We start from the raw sequence: 26680 nt of genomic DNA, 5'->3' as shown, positions 1-26680 counted from the left end.
TTTATTTTTCTACCTACGTGACTTTACCGAAAAGAACAAAGAGTATACCTTTTACATTCAACGAATCCAAGTGCATTTCTGAGAATGTAATTTAAAGTGTTTTTTTTTAAATGCACGTATAAGTAAATAAGGTTAATTGCACCTTCATGCTGTTAATACTGAACTATACATATACTGTAACATCAAAATGCGCAACTTTAAATGAATATAGACAACACGTTCCACTTGATTAAATATACTTATTAAAAATATTTTCTCCTACAACATCAGAGTGCAGCGCCACATTTAATACGCACTACAATTACAATAGTTTAAAACGATTTGAAGCATGTTTTATTTGGGGGGGGCGGCAGAGCTTTGTGACGTCATATTTGAGGGGGGGGGGTCTGACTTTTTGTAACGCCGTGACTAGGGGGGGGGGGGTCAAAATTGTCAAAAATCGCGTGACGTCATTTATGGACGGCCCCTTACTCCAGCCTACCAGCGAGACACGGGCGAGAAATTAAACCCCGTTCAAAACAGAGTCGTTGGTTCACAGGAACCGCTTTGTCCATCACTGACAGAAACTATCCGGGGGCTGCAGAAAGCAAGAGGGCCTGAAATTGATACGAGAGGTGTGGCAAGCTGCGGTGGTCTCAATATAGGCACCAATGCCTGCAAACGCAAGACAGACCCGTTCCATAAAGCAGCTTAAACGTTTTGTAAATGTGTGCCCCAACCACCCACTCTTGACTTCATACATTAAATGCGAGTGAACAGATAAAGCAGCTGTATTTTTACTCTTGGTTCTTTCGGTAAAGTCACGTAGAAGGGAAATAATAAAGTAATAAACATAAAACATAATCAAATATATTAATAAAATGTTTATTTTTTTAAAATATTTAAAAAAATGTTTATTTTTCTTATTTCCATTCTACGTCACTTTACCGAAAGAACCAAGAATATGAATCCCTGCAGTCACCAAAGCTTTAAATCGAAATTCAGCTGTATTTTTATAAACAAAAAGTTCGTTCAGATGACGTATACAATTTCATAGCTGCTATAAGATAAGGTACCACCTATTGGAGGTTTGATATCGTTATTGCATTCTTACAAATTTGAAATGCAATGGAATAATGGTGCTTTTATTTCACTTTAAAGGTCAATTATCCGCGATCGGCCTCCCGCTGCGCGCGAAATTTTTTAGCTAAAGTCGAGTGTGTGCACCGTCTTACAAAAAGGCATTTGCTAAGTTGGGATGACAGTCCTCTGTGTACCAGGCCCATGAAGACAAGTTGTCACCGGTACGTGTTGCATTGAGAATTCAGGGAGAGGACTGTGTGACACCCGAGTCCCACAGATGTCAACGTCTGCGAGGATGATTCAGTGGTTTCTATTCTAGATATCCTGCGCGCGTTCCTCCACCCGCTGTAGGAAGACCAATCTCTTGACGAGAAGCTTGAGAAACATGAATCGGTGACATGTAAGGTGCCTGAGTAAGCATGGCTCAAGACAATTTGTATACAGTAAACCCTTGGATTGCGAGCATAATTCGTTCCGAAAACGTGTTTGTAATCCAAAGCACTCGTATATCAGTTGTGATCACGTGACGCTCGGCAAAGCGTATGCACGTACTGCTCGTATTGCAAGACCTCGCTCGTTTATCAAATTAATATTTATTTAAAAATTTAGCTCGTCTTGCAAAACACTCGCAGACCAAGTTACTCGCAATCCAAGGTTTTACTGTATTACTGTAGCGAGCGCTGGAAATAAATCGACACCGATGCGTGGGTAAGCGCACCCTCCATTAGGCAGAGGTAACACTGGGTCCAGTCTGTAATACACACTGGTGCTACATACACACGAGAGAAACAAAAGCATTCTATACAATGTTTTATTTTTTATTTTAAAAAGTACAAAAATGGCAGTACGTATTGGAGGCTTGATTAGAGCACGTTTGAGGTTCTCCACAAATGAAATGCAGAGCATCGTCCACATACTCAACCTATATACCTTGCAGTTGATGCAACTACTGGTAAAATTGTAATACAGCAACAGCTCCGTAAACCATGACCCAAATGTATTCCACAAGTCCTATCACGAAGTATTTGCACAACTTAAAAGTTCAGGTTAAGGAATACATTTTTGTGGTGGTGTTTTATGGTGTTTTCACAACTGTAAGAAACTGTTATTGTAAATCAGGCCAAATGTATTTCCCACTTGATTGTCCTGCCAATATCTGTAAACAATTCATATGACGTCTATTAAGCATTTCCATTTAGAGAAATAGTTCATATATATGACAAAAAACGGATTGTGTTATTTTGCAATTGCAGCGCATTCAATTGTAATTCAGGAGGAATGCCACTACTCATATTTACAGTCTTTAAAATTGGAGTTTCAAACACTGACCATTTTTAAAGACCCAAAGCTATTTTAGTGCATGTAAATGTTTACTTTATTATCCATCAAGATCTCAAAGAATATAATTTAGCATAATTTTTAATGATGAATATGCTGCAAACTGCATCATTAAGCAGTCATATAAACATCCATCATTAGTGACGGACGTTTGCTGCATTACACTTTCAGAACGACCTGTTTCTTGCATACAAGACAATTTGAAAGCAATTAACAGCTAAACATCTCATTTGAATTTACGGCAAAAAAATCCACACGTTCAAGATATATTGTTTAAATCCATGATGGAACGTCATGTTTAACCAACCATGTCTTTCACAGGTAAATATTTGTACATGAGAAAAAAAAAGTGTTTTCCAATTATTCAATTTGTGACGATGCATTAGGCTTCTGCAAATTACAAAAACCCACAATTTTTTAAATGCACAATGACAAATATGCAATATACTCTATATGGCACGGCATGTTTAAAATGTGAGTATCTGTATTATATAAATGCTTACACATTTAAAACTATCACAATTCTACATTCATACTAATTCTAAAGCATCAGGACATGGCTATTCGAGTGTTTCCCTTGCCAATTCACTACCTGTTATTTGGAAATGAACCCAGGTAAAGGTAAATTTACAGATCTTACCAAAGCAGATACTATTGTTTCCATATCATATAGCAGCAAAACATGGCAGAGCATTATTTGTAAATGTCAAAACAAACCTTGCCACTAATAACTTACTTCAAAACTGATATAGGTTGATAAATCAATGAATTTAGTTTAATTTTACAGTACACTGCTACCTCACTAAATAACGTAATTCTTTCACCATAATTCTACTTGAAAGTTTGCCTTCCGATGTAAAGGATTAGCCAAGTTTTTTTTAAACCTCATGACCTAACAAGTGATGTTTTCAGCTTTAAAATTCAAATACGCATTCTCCAAAGTAGTGCCAACTTCAGCTTTATGTACATTCAACACTACAATATGAAACATCATCTCATGTGCAAAAACCAGGTGTAATAGTTTCTAGTTCCGGATGCATTTGACAAGGTTAATGGAGCAGGTTCACGAGGGAGTTTAGTGCACCTGGAAAAATTACGGATTTGAAACTCTCGCTGGAAACCGAAACGACTGTTCCATAACCTAACACTGTTATGTTATGCCAAAAAAACGCATCTATTCTAAAAAGTATAATGGGGTGGCGCATTTTTCTCAATCAGGCGAGAACTCTGGCATACGGCTGAACACCTTAACCACACTGCCCTGCAACAAGAGAATAAGCTTACTAGACACCTTGAGAAATCTAGCAGCAACATCCAAAGCCTTTGGTAGTTTCTGAATGCAAACAACGAGCAAGACCTGAAGCACATCTATCAGTATACCACCTATAATAATGAGATTAAAGATATATTTCCGTAGATAACTTTTGTCTTAGAATAAGCAAAAAAAAAGCAGGGACAATGTAAAAATGTAGACTTCCATTCGATATGCTGCATATTTTCTGTTAATTCATGAAACAGCTAATCTATTTAGGAATCAGAGGTAACCATATTTCCCCCCAAGGATGTAAATGTCTTATGAGGAGAAGTTAGTGTTACATTTACTTAAAAGCTAGTCTCTGGGTGTGATTTACAGTAGTTATCTATTTTTTTTAAGTTACTAAATTGACGGCTGTTACTATAAATGATACCATGAAAGTTTGATGTCGCGTTTTAGACAATGCAAGTTCTTTAAACTTTTCAGGACTATTATCATGAATAAAATGCTATGTATAATGTAGCAAATACAGATGTGCTATTATTTACTTTATAATGCAATGAGGTCTAACCTCTGCAGAAACACTTCCATAGAAGGGAAACACACCAAAGGATACATCAGATACAGCTGAAAATCCACTTTGTGTTGTATTTATGCAACGCTGTCAGATTCACAAAGCCCATTTATGGTCGTCTTTGTCTGCAAAAGAATCCATTTGGTGATGTGAACGTGTAGAGCTACTCATCTGCCATTGTAGTGTCATTTAACAACGGTACTCTCCTATGTAACAATAAGCAATGCTACTTCAGAAATGCAAGCAAGTGCCAGATATGCATGCGAGCTAAAATGAAATTGATGAGCATGTAAAATCAGTGATAAGTAAGAAAAACCCATGACATGACATTGAAAAGGGGATACCTTTTCCTCGTAGCCAATGGCAATCGTGATAGAAAACAATGAGTTCCAATAACACAAATTACAGGATACTGCTGGTAAACCGTTGCAAAATATAATAGAACTTTCATATCAGGCACTGATGAACTTGTGATCAAAAGAAATCCAACGGTAGCTTCTATAAAACAGACAATGAATATATTTTCATTCTCAACGTTTATAACATCAAGGCCACCATATTCACGACTCGAACCAAAGTTTCATATGCTACATATGCATTTTGTGAAATTGGATCAGATCAATTGTCAAATTTCAATGTTACTTTTAAAAATAGTTTTTCTATATATTCAATCTAACGTTTCCTACACTTTCTTTAATATACATATGAAAATAATGTACAAACATGTCCAGACTAATGATTAATAAAATCCAAAATTGATTTAGTGGCTGTACAGATGCTCCCTACAGATGATTTGTGTAATGTTATAATAGTATTGTAGTTAAAATGCACATTTTCTCTAAAAACATTTGTAACAGAACACTATACAATTTGGAAGTATAAACTGTCTAAATACATTTTGTATCTCGAGGCACGCGAGTGCCTATTAGTTTATATTACCATTTTGTTGTTTCTGTACTTTAATTCCAAAACAGTGTGTCCTTGAAATAACCTTGGAGGATATGCCCAATACATTTCTTGTATTGTATTGAGCAAGGTTAAAATTACTTGAGGAAAAACACTATGAGAGGAAACTCCAAAGTCAACCACTTGTGTAGAAAAAAAGCAGAAATAAATATTTTAACCTGCAGTAAATGATGGTTGAACACAGCATGGATGAGGTGGACCGACAGCCAGGTAGATCGAATCTTCAACATGGGTGGAAGAATCAATGAGTCAAGTTCATGGGACCAGTAACCATGGTAGTCTTGATCAGTGACTTGGATCAACCTATTTTATGTTGAATTCGATCAATCAAGTACTAGAGTGAGGTTGGAACTTGTTGCTCCACCCCAAATATGACGCTGTTCCAACTTGGTGCTTTGTATCGTCATACATGTTTTTCAAAGGTAAAAAAGGTTGCGACATCAAAAGGAAAATTTTACTTCTTTTGATTTCTTCCTTGGCCAGATAATTAAAAGCCATTCCATCACAGGATAAAATGAGATTGTTTTGCCAATCATACTATGGCTAAGAATAACATGCTTAAATTGTGAAAGAACGATTTTGCCAGCTTTGTGATAGTGAAAAGATGTTCAAACACCAAAGAATTACATTTTCCAAGGATTCAAGTCTGCATTTACCACACATACTTGTGAACATGAACATCTTAACACCTTTTATTGCCATAAAGGGAAAAAACCTAATTTATTTTTCATAATTTGATACTGGAAAAAAGGTCCCACGACAAAGCTCCCGTGGTGTTATCAACCTTTTTTTGACCAGGTTTTTGGTCAGCCAAAACTAAAATAAAATCAAGGTAAATGTGACTGATATTTTATAGAAATTATATGGCTTTCATAATATATATAAAGGCAATATAAATAACATTTCAAGCTGTAGATGGGCAAAATCTGCTCTTCATGGATTTACCAGGACATCCCACTCATTAATTAGCCTGGCATTTCAAGGACAACTGTATCACAGCTTCATATCCAAACCACAACCCACATCTCAACACGAGATACTTATGTGGTATGTATTTTCAAGAACAACAATATCATGACCCCCTTCTGGACCAAGGAGCACGTGTATCAAAATAATAATTAACACTAGTTTGTATCATAACATCAAACAATGTGTGCCGAGCTAAAAAGGCATATGTCCGTAACACGTGAACCAGAAATTGTTGGATTATATAAGAACAGGTAGTGCAAGACCAACATATACCACATACAGTTTCGAATACAACGGTCATATTAAATGACCTTTAGGCCCACACTCCAGTTTAGTAGTCTCCTTTTCTTCTGACCAATCCGTAAGCCGCTGACGGGGCGCAATGCATGTCAACACCCAGATCCGCTGGCTCGACACCAACTCGTGCCGCTGTCAGTGGCTCTCGTAGAAGCCGGCACTGTGAGCATTCTGGAACGACATCTGCAAAGAAAGCAGAACACATGTCATACAGCAGAGAGACGCAAGGGGAGCTTGTTTACGATCCATTCATAATTCTGACAATTATCAAGGAAAGGCACCAAAACAAAACTTGAATGGTACACACCCGAGTAAGTGTGTTGTAACGGTGCTCTCCCCTCTCTAAGCTTTCACTCTCTTCCAGCTTCAATGCTTCGATCTCAGTCTTCAGCTCCTTCAGCTGCTCCTGGAGGTTCTTGCTTCGCTCCTGGTACTCAAACCTGGCCACACACAAAAACAGTCTTTTATTGAAATCCTACACAATCAGGAAACTATAAGAGAGCAGCTGCCCTCTTACATGCCTAAACAGCACTGAGAATGGCAGTTCCCTGCTGCTTTAACACAACCTCCAGTTTGTGTTGCATTTGTATATTAGAATTTTCTAGATTAAATCATATTAACAAATGTGGATATTTCCTGAAGAAAATTTGGCTTGAAGATTTAGAAGCAAGTGTGACAGAGGAAACTTGACTCCAGTAACCCATTGATATGTCTCTTTTGGTCTTAATATCATTCTCAGTTGTGATTTAGCAACGCAGCTTAGAGATATAACTATATTCAATTGTGAAGTTTTTTTTCCAACAGATATAGGCCTCGATGGGCATGCGTTGATACCTAAACCCATTTTTTATATCCCACTGCAGCCAGTTTTGTAGGAGGCGGATTAGTCTCCATATGCGAGGTGAACTTCTTTCGCACCGTACGTATCCCACTGTGCTAATCGGAGGTGCGGGGGAAGGACAACAAACTCAACACAAATGTGACCGATGGCGCATAAAAATGACGTCATGTTCACCTCTCCCGCTCAATCTCCATAGAGAGGCGCTTCATGTCCGAGTCCTTGTAGTCGCTGGCCACCGACAGCCGCCTGCCTTCACTGTCCAGGCCTGCAGCAGGCATCCCTGGTCCCAATACCACTGCCGCACCGGCTAGGTGAGGATACACACCCTGCATCTGCTGAAAGGGAGGGGGGGAAATGTTTAAAAATGTGTTATTTATAGGGTGCTTCAAATTTTTTTTAACACTTATATGAATACGTATATGGGACTATCGTTTTTAATGGACAAAGAACAGATAATACACTGTAACATGATAACAAATGTATGTTAATAGCTTCAAAAAGTCAGAGTCTCCAATTGTTCGCCATCATTGTCACATGCCTGGAATCTTCTCCAGGTGGTCTCCAGAGCCCAGAGGCCCATTTCTGGTGGTATTTTTGCAAATTCTCAGAAGTGTTAAAAAAAATTACCGATAATATTACGGATAATTTGTATTTGACGCTGCTCAGTATTGTGTGCGCCACAGCGGCTTCTGGCTGGCCATCGAACAAAGACGGTGACTGCATCGCGCGCTTTCACATGCGCAGAACGCTCTTCCTTTCAATATTAAGAAGCCACTGGAGTTCTGCACTTTTAAATCATTCAGATTGAAAATGCATCTTTTAGAACTCCTTTTTAGTGTTTAGTTTGCTGTCCTTCCCCCCGTAACCTCCGATTAGCACGGTATGGCTACTCACGGTGCGAAAGATGCACCTGATAAGTTAAATGATGACGTCACCCTGCTGCTGCTCTATTTCAGACCGGGAGCAAGAGCAGAGCCTTACCATTCTGGCGAATTGCCCGATGATGCTGGATGCAATTACCAGCGAAACGTCGTACTCAAAAAATTGTAAATGTCGTGGTTTCACACTTCAACACACCGGTGGGCTAAAGTAGTGAACTATTTGTCTTCTTGTCAACGTGACACTTTTTTTGCTGATTGGCCGTGTCGGGTGGTGGAGGGTTACGACACATTTATAAATAACACGATCTAACCCAAAAACGTTGATTATGAATATATACAGTGAACAGAGTGTATAGCGAGTGTCAATGTCCAGTCTGAGCATATTACAACTCTTAATTTAATTTACAGAGGCAGTGAACACGGCTCTGAAATGTGTGTACATTCATACTGGATAGGAGGGTGTAGATAGCTCCTGGATTCTGTGCTTGGCTCTCCTTTCAGACTCCCTTGCCTCCTCCAAATCCTGTTTCAGCTGCTCTGCCTCTTTCAGCCTAAATCACACGTACAACCAGGGAAAATCAACGCGTCCAGCACATGCAAGTCTCACAAACCACCAATGCTAGCATGAAATGGTTTCAAATTGCACTTTTCATATTCTTGGTTCTTTCGGTAAAGTCACATAGAAGGGAAATAAAATAAAAATAAACAATAAAATTCTCATAACGTTTATTATTATTTTATTATTTCCCTTCTACGTGACTTTACCGAAAGAACCAAGAATATGAATCCCTGCAGTTCCGAAAGCTTTAAATTGAAATTTGCACTTTTCATGTTTCTAAATTACTACAAATTTATAATTCTGCGATAAAAGTGTTCGAATGTAGGCATATGAAGGAGATTCATGCGATAACATGTATGCCTGTTGAAACGTGTTCAGAACTTAGTAAAATAGAGACCGCAACATTAGAGTTGGGATACAAGTTAGCAAATCAAAGATTATTGGAAATATTTGACGCAGGGACACACATGAAATAAGAGTGGGTTGGAATGCTTTAGAAAATTAAAATTGACAATTAACCACAGCATAACAATGTGTCTGAAGAAATTTGTTAATGGATACTACTTGCTATGACATATTTATCAGAAATTGACATTACAAAAACAATGGAACAAAACTGCATTGAGTCGACTCATGTCTGGAATTACACCAAAACAGTGAGAAATACGTGGATTGGTAAAGCTAGGCAGCATAAACGCATTATTCTGTTAAGATTAAAGTGCATGGGTAAGACACCACTAGAAGGGATGATGGCCAATCGGTTATAACGATTCAGCGAAGGGAGGGACGCGCTCCAGAGGATGTCCATCGTGGAGAGGTAGGGACAAAATCAGGTCGTGTGCAGGTGCCAGGTGGACAATTATATCATGAGAGATGACGGCTTTGGGAGGCCTTCATCTAGCAGTGGACTGATCATGGCTTACGAGGATACCATAAATAAAGTCATCACTCTCACACACACACCCCCAAACAAGCAAACAGCAACGCACCGGCGTTCAGACTGCTTGGCAAGTTGTAGAGCAATGCGCTCAGTTTCACGAGCATTCTGCTCCGTGAGTCGTCGCTCCTCCTCTGTCTTTAGTGCAGTCACCTACATCCCAGGGACAGAAATTATGTTTCTATCTCCAATGACTTTGCTTGGGCATACACGAAGCACAATCTAATCAAATCTGTACGGATATATTTTTTAAAGCAACTATGACATGACGAATAACAAAGCCATACAACATCTGCAGTCAAAGATTACTTTGTAACATATCCACATCAAAACAAAATTAAATACGAATGCAAACGTAAAGACCTGCAGGCGTCCCAGTTCTTGCTCAGCCTCGGCTGCCTTCTGAGCAAGCAGTTTGGCCTCGTCCTCTGCTATCTGAGCTTTCTCTGCCAAGAGCTCCGCTGTGTCTTCCGAGCGCAGCTGAGAAACAAGGCGCACGTGAAAGAGTTAAATGCTTCATCTTCTTGGTTATTTCGGTAAAGTCACGTAGAAGGGAAGTAATAAAATAATAAAAATAAAACATAATAAAATTATTCTCACGACGTTTCGGCCACAACGCAAGCAGCCGTCCTTCCCTTCTACGTGATTTTACCGAAAGAACCAAGAAGATGAATCCCTGCAGTCACGAAAGCTTTAAATCGAAAGTTAAATGCTTGTTTATTGACCGGAGCGAGCTATGCTCGTGTAATTCGCCGACACTCACGAGGGCTTCATTGGCCAGCCGAGCCTCGTCCTGCATCTGGAACAGCCGCCTCTCTAGATCATCCTTGGCTCTCTCCGCGTCCTCTCTCAGCTGCTTTTCCCTGTCGAGTTTCTGCCTCTCCAGCTGCATACAAACACAACGTCAATCACATCCACAATGTCAGTCACAATCTCCAAGGCAAAAATTTGAATTTTCAATATGGAATCATCAACTTAAATGCTTTACTCTGTGCATCAGGTTTACACTCGGGACCACTCTTAACATACTCAACGACAAGCTACTCTGAGAGCGTTTCCCTGCTCAAACAAGCATGGGAAGGTGCTCGTTTCCACTGGTCGCCCTTGATTCAGCGGTGGATATTCTATATTCCTCGGTGTCAACCTACCACTCGATGAAAGCCTCCTGATGCCACAAAGTATGGGGGTTAATTTACCATACTTTACCACACTGGTAAGTGTGGACTGGTGAAGGCGTGAGCAGAGTACAACAATTAATTCTGCTGCACTGTCCTCTGCCTCCCATCATGTAGCCCAATAGGTATACAGGTTAATTTATCTAAAGGACAACTACTGACATTTCCAACAAATTAAACTTGTTTTATTGACCCTAAGGGGTTATGGATTGAGCCCACCCCAAACTGAGATTTGAACTCAAAGCCTTTCAATTGTGCATTCTAACCACAGCGTTATCTGGCCAAATGGCGGTAGATTCACGAAGGCATTCTGTGCTGTTCATGAGCTGGATTAAACGAGCTATCGACCTATAAGGCTTATTCTCCTTATCTATTTCCTAACTAAATATCACGCCATACAATGCAGCGTACTGCCAAATGCTAAAACCTTATTGTGAACAAAGTTACCGTTTGCTAAGGATTTGTTCTGGAAGACATGTGTATGTGATGAATATCCATAGCCGGCTTATAACCATACCTGTTTCCGTGCCTTCTCCTCTTTGGCATGAGCCTTCATTTGTTGTACCTCCATAGAATCTACTTTTCTCCGTCGCATGAACATGTCGTGGTTTCCAATACACAGCTGCAGGATCTGGAATTCACATTTCAGATATAGTCATGGAAATAAACTAAATAAGCAGATGGATAAAACCAAATGCCTTCAACATTATATATTAAACCATTTCCAACGCAAGCTTTGAGCTTTAAATTATAGCAAGAGGATGTTCAATGTTTTTCAATTATCATAAGAACAACATTATATTTAACATCAGAAAATTCACTCAATTCACGATCATTAAAAGTTTTAAATAAAATGAAATTCGGATTAAAACTTAGTACATCAGTTCACACCTCTTAAATCAATTAACAAATGAGCAATGTATTGACTGAAAATCAGTTCGTACGCTCAAAAAGACATCCAAATCAATTGTGCATTTAAGCAATCAAGTCATTACGATCCAAATTCTACGCGGTTACATTTACGCAAACGGAGTAAATCAGTCAATATGAATCAAGATAGAAGACATCAGAAACAATGCAAATCAGACAGTAAAAAATATCATGAATTTACCACGATTCGTGACAATTCATCAAATCACAAGGTAGAAACATTACATGTCTAATAACCACGTTAACAGAGTTAACAAAGATAACCACCAAGTTGTGAATTAAGCCCCTACCAGTTTGTTTACTCTCTGCTTTGAAGAGTAAAATTTGAAGACCTCGGTTGTCTTGTCAAGAGGCTTAATGGTAAACTGGAAAACATGAAGCGGAAAAACATTTTGGGTCAATAACTGTGTAGAAAAAAAACTAGCAAATGCCATTTCTTCTTAAATGTATCTTCTTTGACAATTACATAAATAAACAATCCATTTCTGGCTGAAGGCGTCCCCGTGCCGTATTGGTGACCAGGACATGCTGCCCATTGCAGGTTGGTGATGTGGGATGCTCAGGACTTGCTCAGACATCATTCACCACGGATTACACTGGTCAACAAAAAAAAAATTCTGGCCTGGACTTTTGCAGCTGTTTTAGACTAATTTCAGGGTGTTAATTCCAAATCTGATCTCAGATTTGCTCTATCACATCTCATTTTTATGCTATCGGCATACCCCATTTTCATTGATTTTACCTGAAATTAACTCTGTCACTTACGATTGCAAGTTGTTGCGAGTCAGTGACTGCTTTAGTGTTAAAATATGGTGCTGTATTTTTAGGATAGTGTGTTTATAATATCATTTTATGTAGATATCAACATTTATTTAATATTTTTCTTCTGCAGTTTTTATTGAAAATGCAATATTTGATATCTCAAAAACCTGATGTGATAGACAAAAACTGATGCCAGATTTGGAATCAGCACCGCAAAATTACCTTGGAATACCTTATGCCAGAAAAAGTGTGTTGACCAGTGTTATAGCCATGTCTAGAAATCAAACTCAGTTCGGCCGTTTCATAGTGTGATCTCCGTACCACACCACCCCCCCATGACCATTTCAAAAGTGAGCTAAAATAACAATGTAATGCTGTTAGTGTCTCTGAATACAATAGCTTATTATAGCTTTACATCCAGTGGACAAACATCCTTATAGACACACTTTATAGACACATATCAGTGAGAAGTGCTGATAAGCTCTCCCCACAAGCAAATACGTGCTCACTGGGCACGTGTTACTACCTCTTTGTCACTGTACTGCACATTCTTGATTCCGCTCCACGGAAACGACTTCTTCGCCTGCAACTTGTCATTGGGTTCAAAGATCTTTAGGCCCAGAGCATCGACCCCAAGCAAGAAATCAACTCCTTTTTTGTCCTATGTCAATGAAACACACGAGGCACAGTGTCATTCATCCAAATGTGGGAACAAATGCAATCACGGTCAAGATAAATTGGTAATGTCATGTCAAATTACTTTCATGGAAAACGCATTTACCTTTATAGGGAAATAATTCACTCCATACATTTCGAGATCTTGGGCAATTTTAAGATACTCCATTTCAGCTTCATCTCTAAAGAAACAAAATAACAAGAGTGTGATTCATACTTCACACACATACAAATTCATGAGTGTAGATATTGCTCAAATATAATCCCACGACTAATAAGATATAGCCATTACTTTTCCCACAGTATAAGAGCTGAGATCTATTTCTACATATTAAAAAAAAGCTTCCAATGCAATGTAAGATTTCAACAATATTGTTAATGTCAAATGGCCATACAAGAATAGGAAAATAGTGCAAATATATTGGCATATGTAAGTCACATTTTACGCAAGTCCCTACTTCATTACGCTCTGCAAACTACATATGCGTTATGATGTATATCTTACAGTTTGTGTTACCAGTTACATTATAAAATATTGTATTTAAAACGTGTCTCAAACACATGAATCTCAGTAGGCCCGATAATGCATTGCAATTTCCTTATCAAGCGGAGCTATCCACATGATGCTTTAACAGTATCAATCGCCAACATTAACAATTTTTATTCAGAGATTAATATGGGGTTGCTAATATATATTGCATATCAATGTACCTGGTCATGCCCTGGTGTCCTTTGTACCAGTTTGTAATTCTTTCTTCCCACATTGGCTGTGTCAACTGGTACTGGTTGATGACCTGATAGAAATAAAAAGGCACTCAAGATGCAACAGAAAAGCATGGAAGTCGATTCACAAACTGGAATGCATTATTTTCGCTCTCAAGGCAGAATTCAAGATAAATTACCACTATAATGTAACTGTAGACTATCCATCTTCCCACATGAAACTTTATTTGTTAAAATCAACCCCGTGCCATCTACGCAAAACCAACGCAATACACACAGGAGACCGTTCCTCTCCAAATCGTAAAAAAAATGTTTCTACATGTGAAAAAATACCATTGCCTGAAAATTGTCACTTATTCATGTGATATGGATCGACTTAAACACAATGAAAAAACACTCAACAGAACGTTTTAGAAGAATGAGCATGGTGCGCATTGCTTCTTCACAGATAAAAATGACAAATGTGCAATAAGCAAATACTACCAACTCAACATCAGTGGCAATGAGGTGACAGCAGATTAAATCTTTTTCTTGGTTTAGAAAAATATTATTTTCGATGGATGTATTTCTATGAGCTGAACTTTAATACTGCTCCCATGAGACAAGCTTACATATACACATGAATACATTCAGGCAAAATCGAATAAGGATGAAACACCTAATGGAATATATTATATTTATTTTGTACACGATGCACACTCACCTTTTTTGGCAGTAGCTCATCTTGAGCCAAAAAACCCGGAGTGTGCAGGCTCCGATCATATTCGCCATACTGCAACGACAGCGAGCAACAACAAAAAACCAGATGATATGGAGAACACTTTCAAACAAATTCTATTTCATGAAGGCTTACGTGCAACCAGACTCAATGTGCAACCGGTGCCAATCACATTTTTGTTACCCCCAACCGAACGACCCTGTTTATAAACCACTAAGAGAGATTTCTCCCCATAGCCCGGTCAAATTACCTACTCAACTGCTGTGCAGATAGCTTTACTGTATGAGAGAAAAAAAACAATTATGTTGCGTGTGCGTCAGCTGCCACTATCTATAACCTCCAGAGTGTGGCTGAATATAATGCTGCGTCTAGCCAAACGAACATTCCCAAAGTGGTTCTTCTATCAGTGACATCACTCAGCACTTTCAGACTCACTACACTCAAGCAGCTGTGCCAGTTTCTGCTTGGACAACAGTAAAAAAACGAGCTATTTTCATTGGTACGCAGTTTGGATATGAACTTGATGACACACAATACCTTGGCCAGTACAGCATATGAAGCTAAAAGGACCGATGCCTCAGGTGAACAAAATATCTCTTCATCCAGGATCTTTTTCTTCACCTGTCAAAGAAAAGTTTGTATAAAAAATGCTGAATTATTTCTCACGACATCCCAATGAACATCACAGTTTTTCAGGCGTTCAACGCCTCTCAGTATCAATGCACAAAAAGAGTGGACGCTGGCAAAGGATAAATTAATTCCAAAACGACTGTGGGAAACAATCAATTTACTTGAAATGTAGGAAATTCAGTTTACATGGGTTAAGTTAGTAGAAGTTATTATAATGCCAAAAGGATAATTAATATTTCTAAATTGCTTGCAAGAACTAATACATTTATATATTCCATCTAGGTCCTTAAGATCTTATGATCAACAACTGCTCAGCACTCCCAGGTCTAGGTGGCGCTTCTTTTGGTGATCAGCCTTTTGTTAGCGTGGCACCCAAGCTATGGAACGCCTTGCCACTTGAGATCAGGCAATCAGAATTGGGAGATATATTTAAGTCTGCTTTGACAACCCATCTCTTTAAAGTGGCCTTCCCTCTTTAGTTTGGTCAGTTGCCCTGGCTCTGTTATTGTTTCCTGCTTTTCATGCATTGCGCATTGGGATCCTCGGATGGAATTCGCATTATACATTTGAAAAAAAAATTACGGCTTTAATGAGATTCACCGCTGTCACCATGCAATGCTGTGGTGATTTTTAGACGCAGTGCATCCCTGCTCGCTCACTCTGCTGTGATGCATCCTGAAGCACTCCTAGGAAAATGTTAACACGTGAAAATAATATTCGGCAGCCAATAACATGTATGGCTGAGGTATGTAGCATATAGTTTCACACTGTACAAAAGGCTCTAATATCTGTCTTCAAGGAAACTTTATGCCTTCGATGCATAAAATTGTACAATTAAATATTATTTAAATATTTTAGACGCCTTTGTCAATCCACTGCTGGATGAAGGCCTCCCTAAGCCATATCAGTTATCTGGGGGTTGTTTAACCATACTTCACCACGCTGGACCAAAACTCAGGTTTAGATATAACTCATTGTTCAGATATTAGACATGGCTGGTAAATGAACTCAGGTTACAGTATCCATAGTAGTTCACTAACCACTGCGTCACGGGCACAAGAAGTGATTATAATTTATTCACAAGCAGGTGAGAGCGCTTCAAAACAAAGTCTATTTTGTAAGGAGGGCTACAACAAATGAGTCAAAACAAACAAGAAAATTAAATGACTGTGCAAGAAACCGAACACTTAAACAATGACGTGAAGTTCAAACACCAGGTCTCCCCCTTTCACTTTGTGGTGCACAGTACACACCTGGAGGAAGAAGAGGTGCTGTGTGATCTCCTGCACCAGCTCCTCATCCACAGACTCTGGGTAGAATTTAGCCAGAAACTGGAAGGAGATGGGATCCTCCTTGGGAACCTCCTGTTCCAGCACCTGCCACCACCACCACCAATCACAGCCGCACACACCACCGACTGTTGCTGCAGGTGCCGTACATGGTAATGGCAGTCACAAAACACCGCATCGTTTGCTGCTGGACAAAAAATAATAAATTAATACATTGATGTGTCCAAAGGATAGATATTAAAAAGCATGCACCTGAAACAAGGGTTAAATTTGACTCAACTATCAGACATGTTACTTCATGGCAGAACATCATATTTTATGACAGGCTTCTTCACAACTAGCAGGCCCAAGAACCAAAAGCGGCCCGCCAAGTTATGGCCCAGAGAAAGGGGAAAATAAGGGAAACACATTAGTAAGATGAAAGAGATGTAAGGGGTAGAAAACCTGTAGACAAGCGATATATTTATTAATAAGATAAATAAGTAATGAGAGATGTGGAGAAAAAGAGATACAGATTAGTCATTGTATGGACAGTCGTTATGATGTGATGACACCGGCACATACTAATTTCATAATGAGGCCCCCCTGGAAAATATAGTGCAAGAACGCTACTTTATTATATTCACAGTTAGTATACTATCCTTTTATTTCAGATTAATAGCGAATTAAAATGTTCCAAGTCTCACATTTGACACTCCTGAGGTCACACTCCTGTGTTTACATTTATCTTAAGAGTGTTTCAAGATGCGTCACAGCAGCGTAAGCCAGCAGGGATGCACCGTCTAAAAATCACCGCAGCATTGCATGGTGACAGCAGTGAATCTCATTAAAGCCGAATTTTTTTTTTTATTCAAATGTATAATGAGCATTCCATCTAGTATCCCAATGCGCAATGCATGAAAAGTAGGAAACAAAAACAGGGTTTTCCAAACTCTAGTCCTCGCGACCCACCACACTAAACATCTTTCCGCGTTTACCAATTTACTCCCACTCGTGCACGCGGCCGTGTCTGCGGCATGTGGCCCACACGTGCACACATAGGCCAAGTGAGATCTCAATTTAAATCAGCTCAATGAACGCTGACGACGCGATTTGCTTTGCGCATCAAGTGGAGCATGTTTGACGATCATCAGGCAGCATGGAACAAGTTAACTTACATTTCAATGGGAATAAACTGGTAAATGTGGGGAAAACCCTGATCTATTGGCTATACAAGTCATCATCATCGTCAGAGGACATACATTGGTTGTTCATACTTTATCACCGTACTAAAACTTCTATGCCAGCATCGCATTGATTGCAAACATTAAGGATATTCTACTGCAAAACAAATTCGCTATGATCTTTCCGATTGGGCTGGTACATCAATATGTAAAAAAGTAAATAGGTAAAAACCCTATCGGGCAACCTTGAGCAGCACTGGCTACACAAATGAAAACAATGTCAACCTTGGTTTTTGGATCATCAGGGTGTTCATCCAAACGACTGTACAACCTGTGATGGATGCCACACAAAAGGTAACGGAGGATCGTGATTGCATTTTGAACAGGCCAACACTGGCTCCCAAGACACGCAAACCACCTAGGGCATTCCTGTTTAACTATGTCCAGCAAATGAGATGGCAAAAAAACAAATGTCAACCAAACACAATGTATCAGTGACTCAATCTGTACACGTCTGTGTATCACTTAGTTTCTGTGAAACAACTCTCAAGCGTTTTCAAATGCAACACCCCAGTCCCTCATCTCATCTCAGAAAACTATTTCAGCACAATCCACATTAAGCACCATAATGAAAAATGTGAGCAGAAATGGGGATGTGGTGATGCGTGAAACGAGCTGAATTATAATTGTGACGTGCCAATCTCTGGTAATGGTCCAGTGCAGTTTAATGCACAGAAGTCATTACACCCCAATCAAAAAACAATCGGACCAATCACTTTTATCCAATCTAAGGATGTTGAGAGCACATCGTTCTCATCAGCCAATAAAAGATCACTCGAGAATTACTCCGTAATCGAAATCAATTATGCGAGCTTAATGGACACATCATCATGAAAAAATAAAAAACCTCTGTAATTCTTTATGACCACTGTGCAATGTATGATTAGTAGCGGTGGAGAAATTCACTCCCGATGATTAGCTGAACTGTTGTGAAGCAGGGTCACAATTCAATAAAAAAAATCTTTGCCTTTTTTACATCGTGGAGGATGGTAAGCATGTCTAGTAACTTCAGGGGTGATGTGAACATAGTATTATTACACACACATTAATTTATAAACACCGATGTGAATAAATGCATTGTTCTAGCCCAAATGATTTGCAAGGCTAGAAATATATGGGACCATCTTAGGCAACTTGAAGACCCAAGTGCCGACTGCAAATTTAACTGCACGTCGCTGGCTGTAGGTACAGATCGTCCCCGAGTTACGATGGTCCGACTTACGATATTTCGATCTTACGATGGCAATAGCGATACGACAAAATTTTAAAATATTTAAAATTTCGCGCGGCAGGCATACGCAGCAGCGTATGAGGTACGATGCTGTACGTTGGGACGCTGCCGGGATATACGCATCTCCCGCCTTGTGTGATGCAGATAAGATTGTTTCCTAAAAAAAACTTTCTATTAAATTGCAGTTCATATAGGTAGGCTAAGAATTTACCTTGTTTTTACTTTACATTTTACTGTGCAATACAGTATTGTCATTAATAAATACATAAAGTATATAGTTTATACAGTACGCTACTGTAAATTGCTCTGTTTTGCTAAATTATCACCATTCTTTAAGACTTCTGGGTAGGCTAGGCCATCTTCGACTTACGATATTTTTGACTTACGATTGGGTGTTCGTAACGCATCTCCATCGTAAGTAGAGGAATACCTGTATACTTTAGAGGCAACACTACCAATGGTCCGAGACAAACCCCACATATTCCTCACCTTCTTTTCCATCTTCAGCCACGTGAGGGTATCTTTAACCATGAAACAAAGGCCGAAGAACCACGTTTCCCTCAGGCCAATGGTGCGGCACACGAGGTCAAAGAGATCCTTCCCCTTCATTTTAATCTGTAACAAAACACGGTTATATAAAAAAAGTGGGTTACGAGCAGGTAAAGAGAGAAGGCTTCATATTTTTCATAGTAAAACATACGCGATATTAACACTTATATTTCATTACTATGTACAAACCAGCCGTTATTTTCAAATGAGCATGATATGTCATCATTATTTCCAATTATTTACAATACCTGGTCAGTAAATTACTTGATTTGATGCCAAAAAAAGCATTCAAAGTATGGTGCTAATCTGGCAAGAGAGAGTTTTTATATTCATTTACATAAAAGCAGTTTGTAAGTTAAATAGAAAAAGAATCCACATGCCTGTACATGCTTTGATATAAGGCTTACAAGGGATTAATAAAAAAAAAATTGGCAATGCATATAAAACGAACAAACATGTTCTTCTAAGTTACCCGTTAAAATTGTTATATTGTTAACCTCATTTGTGTTAAAACGCTATGCAATAAACGTGGCCTTTAGGTGACATCATTGGGCTGTGAACAGCTAACCTCCCAGGCGTAGGGTTATCCAGCTTAAATAATCCCGTGTAATCCATGGAGTTATGCAAACTTTTTAATGTTTTAAATTATTTGAAGGTGACTCTTGGTCACATTTCACGAGATTGTTGCTGGTTTCTCAACAGACAGCCAAAAATGTTCATCGTCTTGGGGTGTGGCTGTTATTTTCAGGCCTACCAACAACACAACCCGCCTCGTCTCTCAATCTCCCCAATAAGCACAATGTTGATGACACCTCCTTTAAAAAACGAAAGCGTTCCTCTCCGATATCACCTGTACAAAAAAGTACTGCCCGAGGAATATGCATGACATTTCTTCAAAATGTTTATAAAATTAAACAGTATAATTAGACCTACTCTGGCAGAGACGGTGGAACCTGGCTTGCAAGGTGAATGTATTCCCACAGCCATTGAGACAGGCTGCCGATGTAATGAAACTCTGGGTCGAGATGGACTTTCCTTTAGTTTTTAAAAAATCACATTTCGTTCCAATGTCATATACCTTCTGCCGAGGTGATTAGTCGTTTGGAAAACATCAAGCGCCATAATCCATGCCATCACCACTGACCAAGCGGGCGGCAAAATATGACAGATTGGGCTCGGCCGTATGCCTAGAGACAACATGCAAGCCGGCACTTCTAAATTCTAAAGGCCCCATGTTCATCATCGCCAAATGTTTTACCTTGCCACGAATATTACACTAGTAAAGGGGCAAGCCGCCCCTCTCCTTCCTGCCCCCCCCCCGTCTCGAAACATCTCTCTAAACAGGAGGGTTTCCTGGCCCTGAGCGCCTCCTCGATCCAAGGTACACTTCAGGCGCACCTCAATGGGCAGCGTAATATAACTATCGCCCCTCCACCACATGTTGCCGCCAGATAATCCAGCCGCCTCGGCAGAAAGAAAAAAAATCTGCAACTGCTTTAAGCTCATTGTAACCACCCCTCCTCCCGGCTGGCTACGGGGGCTGCTGTTCACAACCTCAGCACGACACCTGCTTATTTCCCACAATAGCTGCAGATAGCAGCAATTGGAACGGGAGAGGGGGAAATCACTCTAATGATACCCATGGTCCGTCATTCTAGCTGCGGTATACACTAGCTCCTGGTGGGTATTTCTTGGGACGTACTACTTTTTAAGGACTAATGCACGATTGCTCAAGACAACGCTTTTATGAACCTAGTTTTTAACTTGGGTTTCACCAGCCATCATCATGTCCCCCCCCCCCTTGTGCTCAACTTTTAACTGCTGACAAAGTCTACTTTGTATATTGCCTCCTGCGGCTTGAGATTTTTCTATCTGTTTGCACGAGGTGTCTGCTGTGTCGGTTGCTCAGCGGCACAGGGTTAACAGGTTATTTAGGGTGACATATTATACATTTAACTCTTATCGTTTGATGAGTAAAATTGGTTAACAATCATAGTTTATATTGTTTACAATTAACATTCGAACTAAACAAATACCCAGACAACAAACATTATCGTCGTGGAATGGAATAAACTCTCTACTTCAGTGCAAGATTGGTTGGTTTTTGGAAAGCGTAAAAAAACGACTACATTAATAAAACATTTAGAAAAAAAATACATTGAGATAATTTAGATCATTTTGGTGCTATAAATGTCCAAATTATGAGCCACTTTGTTGAGCTATCATTTGTAGCCAGGTCACTTCTGAAAAATAAGTTAATACCTTAGTGGGCTTTGCCTGGTAGGGTGGGGATGGTTTAGTTTTATTTGTATCTGTTTGGGAGATGTGTTTACCTTTCTTGTAACTTTGCCCTCCTATCGTGTTTTTGTACAATACGAGTGCAAAGTACCTAACTGGACATCCGTGAAAAAGAGCTTCATGGCTCATAGGATTCCTCCAATATAAACACACATTCTGATTCTGAATTAATTAGCAGTGGCAAGTATTCACCTTCAACAATAGCCATCAGAATATTCATCCAACGTATGAACACGTTTTTAGTCCTGCCCAGACATGCAAAAATGTAACGGCAAGGTAAACTACGCACACTTAAAACCGAGGGCGTGCATACCCAACTCACTCCCCACACCGGATCTGTCTCCATAACCGTACGTCAGATCATTAGATCCCCACTCATCCTACCTTGAGACGAGCCAATCTAAGCAAGCAGATGTGGATTTCCAAAATGGTTTATGCTCACGCTACTTACAACCTGAGCTCCGTCGTTTTACAAGAGACGGCGATGTTTCGGAGGATTTGAAATCCCTTGGAACGCACATCATTCCATAACCTGGTCACACAGGATGGAGACTTCTTCACAAAGTTTAACAATGCCGAATATACCAGACGGTATGTTCTGTCCCTGGGCTCTCTCCATTATGTTAATAACAAATGGACATGGATAAAATGCATGAATTGTCGTTTTGTTGCAGTGAAGTTGAAAAAAAACCTCTTAAATTCAAGTGTTGCAAGACAAACCCTTTTGAGCATTCAAGGGGTCATCATTACCAATCTTACTGTTGTCACTATACTTTCCCTTTAATTTCCTTCAGATAGATATTGTAGTTGTTTCAATATCAACACCTGACCAACAAGGTCTGCCCTTACATTATCCCAAGATGTGGTTAAAGTTCTTCTTGGTTAACAACTTCTGTGTGTCAAATCCAATGCCAGTCTCAGTAACGTGGCCTCCATTCTGCACACATCCCGTTGCAACTGTTACTTTTCCTGATCAACAACTTTGCGATACTCTGTAACCAAATTTCAAGTTTCTTACAACATTCTTCATATTGAATTCATGCTCTGCAAGTATTGTTAAAGAAATAACATTGTCGTTACAATTAGGCCCTCTGGTTTTAATAGTAACTCCTGCCTCAAACGCCCATCTTTTAACACCAAATTCGACCTCTGTTCTTCTAATGTAGTCCATGAAAAACCGCTCTGCAAATATAATGTCTTAATCTTTGTGTAACCGGCTAAAAAAATCACTGCCCAAGGAAAGTTCACATTGCTACACCATATTGACACCCGTGATTAAGGGTAAATGGGGCCCCATTCCTAACCTAACCACTGCCATCAACTTCATTTTGAAAAGCTTGCATCAAAGGCCTCATTGGCAGTACTCAAATATGTAAAACTACCCAAAGCTTACAATACCCCGCCAAAAATTCCTGCCAACAAAAACCTTCATCAACGACTAACAGCGCCAAGTGGTCTGTTTGAAATGATCCACCGCTTGTTAAGACGTAACTGTCAACCCCTAATCAGTGCCTACTTAATTACAGACCAATTCACATGTTATTGCTCACCCCGTGCCCTTATAAATCTCAACGTTCATCCTACAAACCCCGTATTCAAACGGCTGTAACACCATATATATAGGACCTGGAAACTCAATTTACCTGTACAAGAATACGGGGTAAAAACCGGATGGGTTGACAGTTAAGTTTGGGTTACATCTGTACCCTGGGTTGCCGCCTTCTTCAAACGTAACGCCACAGCAGTCAAAACTTATTCTGCTTCTTGTTTGCAACGCGTTTGTTTTTTAGCCATTAAAATGAACCGAGGCCCGTGTCGTTTTTTTAAACCCCCCACCCTCCCGTTTTTCCTGAACGATACAGCCTCGGGGCACGAACCTGAACCCCCCAGTGGTGGTGGTGGGATCTAGGCAAGAAAATACCACCAACTGGCTTGGCCCACGACAATAATAAAAAAACGAAAGCACTTTGGAGAAAGGTGAATTAATTAAATGAGTGAAATAACCAAGTTGAGTGTTATGTAACTGCTTAAAGACGGATTACTCCAAATGTCATGATTACATACATTCACGCCCTCGTTGATTCATTAAACAAACACATTCTGTCAATCCACTTTGGCGAAAACTAACACAAGACGCACAATGCTTTTTGGTAGCATGGTCAGACCGAAGAGGAACCAAACCGTTACGAATAACCGGTTTGTTGTGATTGACAGCTGGATGAGGCGCTTGCTGAATTACAATACGTATTTTAAATACCGTACACTCAAATAATGTTACTACTGATGTGTTGAAAGATGTCGGTCTTCATCATATCCGCTATTCCGTTCCTGCAATGGTTTGTCATTCCGCTTCCAACTCGAATACAGTAACGCATTCGTACAATGACAGAGACCCTCCCTGTGCAGTGGAAGAGTAGACCAAGTACCCCTAGTGAAGAGAGGCCCCCTTCCAGCCAGCAGTTCCCGTTCAAAGCAATTTAAGGACTTCAATCAGTTTAAGGGTCGCATTAGCAGCGAGTGTGACACCCAAACTAAAGCCATCAAAAACGAGACCCGTTTTTCTTCTTGGTTCTTTCGGTAAAGTCACGTAGAATGGAAATAATAAAATAATAAAAATAAAACATTAAATAATTCTCACGACGTGTCTTCTCGACAGACCTATTCTTCACCAGAGGACGGCTGCTTGCGTTGTGGCCGAAACGTCGTGAGAATTATTTTACTATGTTTTATTTTTATTATTTTATTATTTCCATTCTACGTGACTTTACCGAAAGAACCAAGAAGATGAATACCTGCAGTCACGAAAGCTTTAAATCGAAATTCGAGACCCTTTTCTTTGGCAGTATCAAAGTATGTAAAACTAATGTTTTTTCTTAAATAAGCCATGTTTTAACGTGTGCCCTCCACGTGGCATAAGTACTGTTGACATCCAGACAATTCCAATCATCTCTGCGTTAGTACAACAACTAATTCGGGCTGATGGGCAAAAAAACAACGTGAGAGACAGACCCTGTTAAACTTCCTACGTGTTCTTTAAAACAGCGAGCTGCCCTGTGCAGACAAAGACACATGTGCGCACAAGTGTGTTAACCCTGACGTAAGGCTAAGATAACCTCGTGCGTGTTAACCCGACGTGAGGCTAAGTTAACCTCGTGTGTGTCAACCCTGACGTTATGCTAAGATAACCTCGTGTGTGTTAACCCTGCTGTAAGGCTAAGATAACCCCAGTGTGTGTTAACCCTACGTAAGGCTAAGAGTTAACCTCGTGTGTTCTAAACCATGCGTTAAGGCGAAGTTAAATCCCGCGTTAGGCCCGTTGTAGGCAATGTCAACCCCCCCCCCCCCCCATAGTAAACACCGAGTTACCCCCCATAGTAACCGGGTTACCCCCCATAGTAACCGGGTTACCCCCCATAGTAAACACCAGGTTACCCCCCATAGTAACCGGGTTACCCCCCATAGTAACCGGGTTACCCCCCATAGTAAACACCAGGTTACCCCCCATAGTAACCGGGTTACCCCCCATAGTAACCGGGTTACCCCCCATAGTAAACACCAGGTTACCCCCCATAGTAACCGGGTTACCCCCCATAGTAACCGGGTTACCCCCCATAGTAAACACCAGGTTACCCCCCATAGTAACCGGGTTACCCCCCATAGTAAACACCAGGTTACCCCCCATAGTAACCGGGTTACCCCCCATAGTAACCGGGTTACCCCCCATAGTAAACACCAGGTTACCCCCCATAGTAACCGGGTTACCCCCCATAGTAAACACCAGGTTACCCCCCATAGTAACCGGGTTACCCCCCATATTAAACACCAGGTTACCCCCCATAGTAAACAACAAGTTACCCCCCATAGTAACCGGGTTACCCCCCATATTAAACACCAGGTTACCCCCCATAGTAAACACCAGGTTACCCCCATAGTAAACACCAAGTTACCCCCCCATAGTAACCGGGTTACCCCCCATATTAAACACCAGGTTACCCCCCATAGTAACCGGGTTACCCCACCTCGCAACCGAACTCCAGGTCGGCGTCCATGGTGTTGACGCGAACGTTGAACGTCTTGGGCTGCTTCTTCTTCAGCGACATGAGGGACATCTTCCTCCGCCGCCGCCTCGCCGGCAATAACGCAACAGCGGACAGTAATAGTGGTAGTAGTAACAACAAGAAGAAGAAGAGAATATCGAGAACCACGGGATAACTTTAAACGCCGCCGCGTCTCGGCGCCTGGGCATGGTGATGATGATGACGGCCCATGGTTGCGTTTAATCCGTACGCGCCTTGGCGCTTCCTACAACATCGTCGTATCTCCTCCTCACGACACTTGAGCCCCCCCCCCCCCGACTAGCCCACTCGCCACGTTAATGTCGGCAGTCACTCTCTACGGCAGTAATGCGTCTCCCCGTGTTGTTGTTTTAGTCGTAGTCGTCGATGTTGTTGTTGGTCTCCGAGTTCCTCGCCTCGTTGCTTTTTAGAGAATCGATTCAACTGCGAGCGGCAAGGCCGACGAGGGGCGGGGCCACTACAGAAGGGGGAGGAGCCTAACGCGTAGCTCCACCCCCATCCGCCACCCCCCCACCCACCGTCACCGCCCCCCACCACCACCGCCCCCCTCCCACCCACCACTCACCAATGCCCCACCCACCACCACCACCCCCACTCACCCCCCCCACCACTCACCACCGCCCGCCCCACCCACCACCACCCCCACCCACCACCCCCACCCACCACTCACCACCGCCCCCCAGGTAACAACGCATTCACCGGATCACCATACAAATGTTGCC

The 26680-nt window shown here is 40.6% G+C and overlaps 1 protein-coding gene across 3 annotated transcripts; it reads right to left on the bottom strand.

The window, feature by feature from the left end:
* Positions 1-1872: 1872 nt before the first annotated feature.
* NF2 (NF2, moesin-ezrin-radixin like (MERLIN) tumor suppressor) lies at positions 1873-26392 on the bottom strand. Of its 3 annotated transcripts, none has more exons than XM_078873773.1 (17): positions 25902-26392; positions 19525-19650; positions 16546-16668; positions 15200-15283; positions 14648-14716; positions 13933-14015; positions 13328-13403; positions 13073-13207; positions 12075-12149; positions 11372-11485; positions 10443-10565; positions 10043-10159; positions 9732-9832; positions 8632-8734; positions 7477-7637; positions 6769-6901; positions 1873-6644 (listed from the first exon to the last, which is right to left on the bottom strand). In XM_078873773.1, exons 1-17 carry the CDS (start codon positions 25989-25991, stop codon positions 6597-6599), a joined length of 1761 nt encoding a protein of 586 aa, XP_078729899.1. In that variant the 5' UTR covers positions 25992-26392; the 3' UTR covers positions 1873-6596. The 3 variants fall into 3 exon arrangements, with proteins under 3 accessions (XP_078729899.1, XP_078729901.1, XP_078729900.1); XM_078873775.1 differs by having other exon boundaries at positions 1873-6632; XM_078873774.1 differs by having other exon boundaries at positions 7477-7634.
* Between the last annotated feature and the right edge of the window lie 288 nt (positions 26393-26680).

Source organism: Lampetra fluviatilis, chromosome 37 (genome assembly GCF_964198595.1).
Source record: "Lampetra fluviatilis chromosome 37, kcLamFluv1.1, whole genome shotgun sequence".
Lineage (NCBI taxonomy): Eukaryota > Metazoa > Chordata > Hyperoartia > Petromyzontiformes > Petromyzontidae > Lampetra > Lampetra fluviatilis.
The sequence above is the reverse complement of the archived record's forward strand: the minus strand, read 5'-3'. Positions and strand labels throughout refer to the sequence as shown.

What these genes read in the sequence shown, in the direction of transcription:
- NF2 (XM_078873773.1), bottom strand. Translation starts at nt 25,991, where the DNA reads ATGTCCCTCATGTCGCTGAAGAAGAAGCAGCCCAAGACGTTCAACGTT. An exon ending in AGCACCTCTTCTTCCTCCAG is followed by an intron (nt 15,284 to 16,545) that starts GTGTGTACTGTG and finishes TTTCTTTGACAG; the next exon opens with GTGAAGAAAAAGATCCTGGA. An exon ending in CATATGCTGTACTGGCCAAG is followed by an intron (nt 14,717 to 15,199) that starts GTATTGTGTGTC and finishes CTGTCGTTGCAG; the next exon opens with TATGGCGAATATGATCGGAG.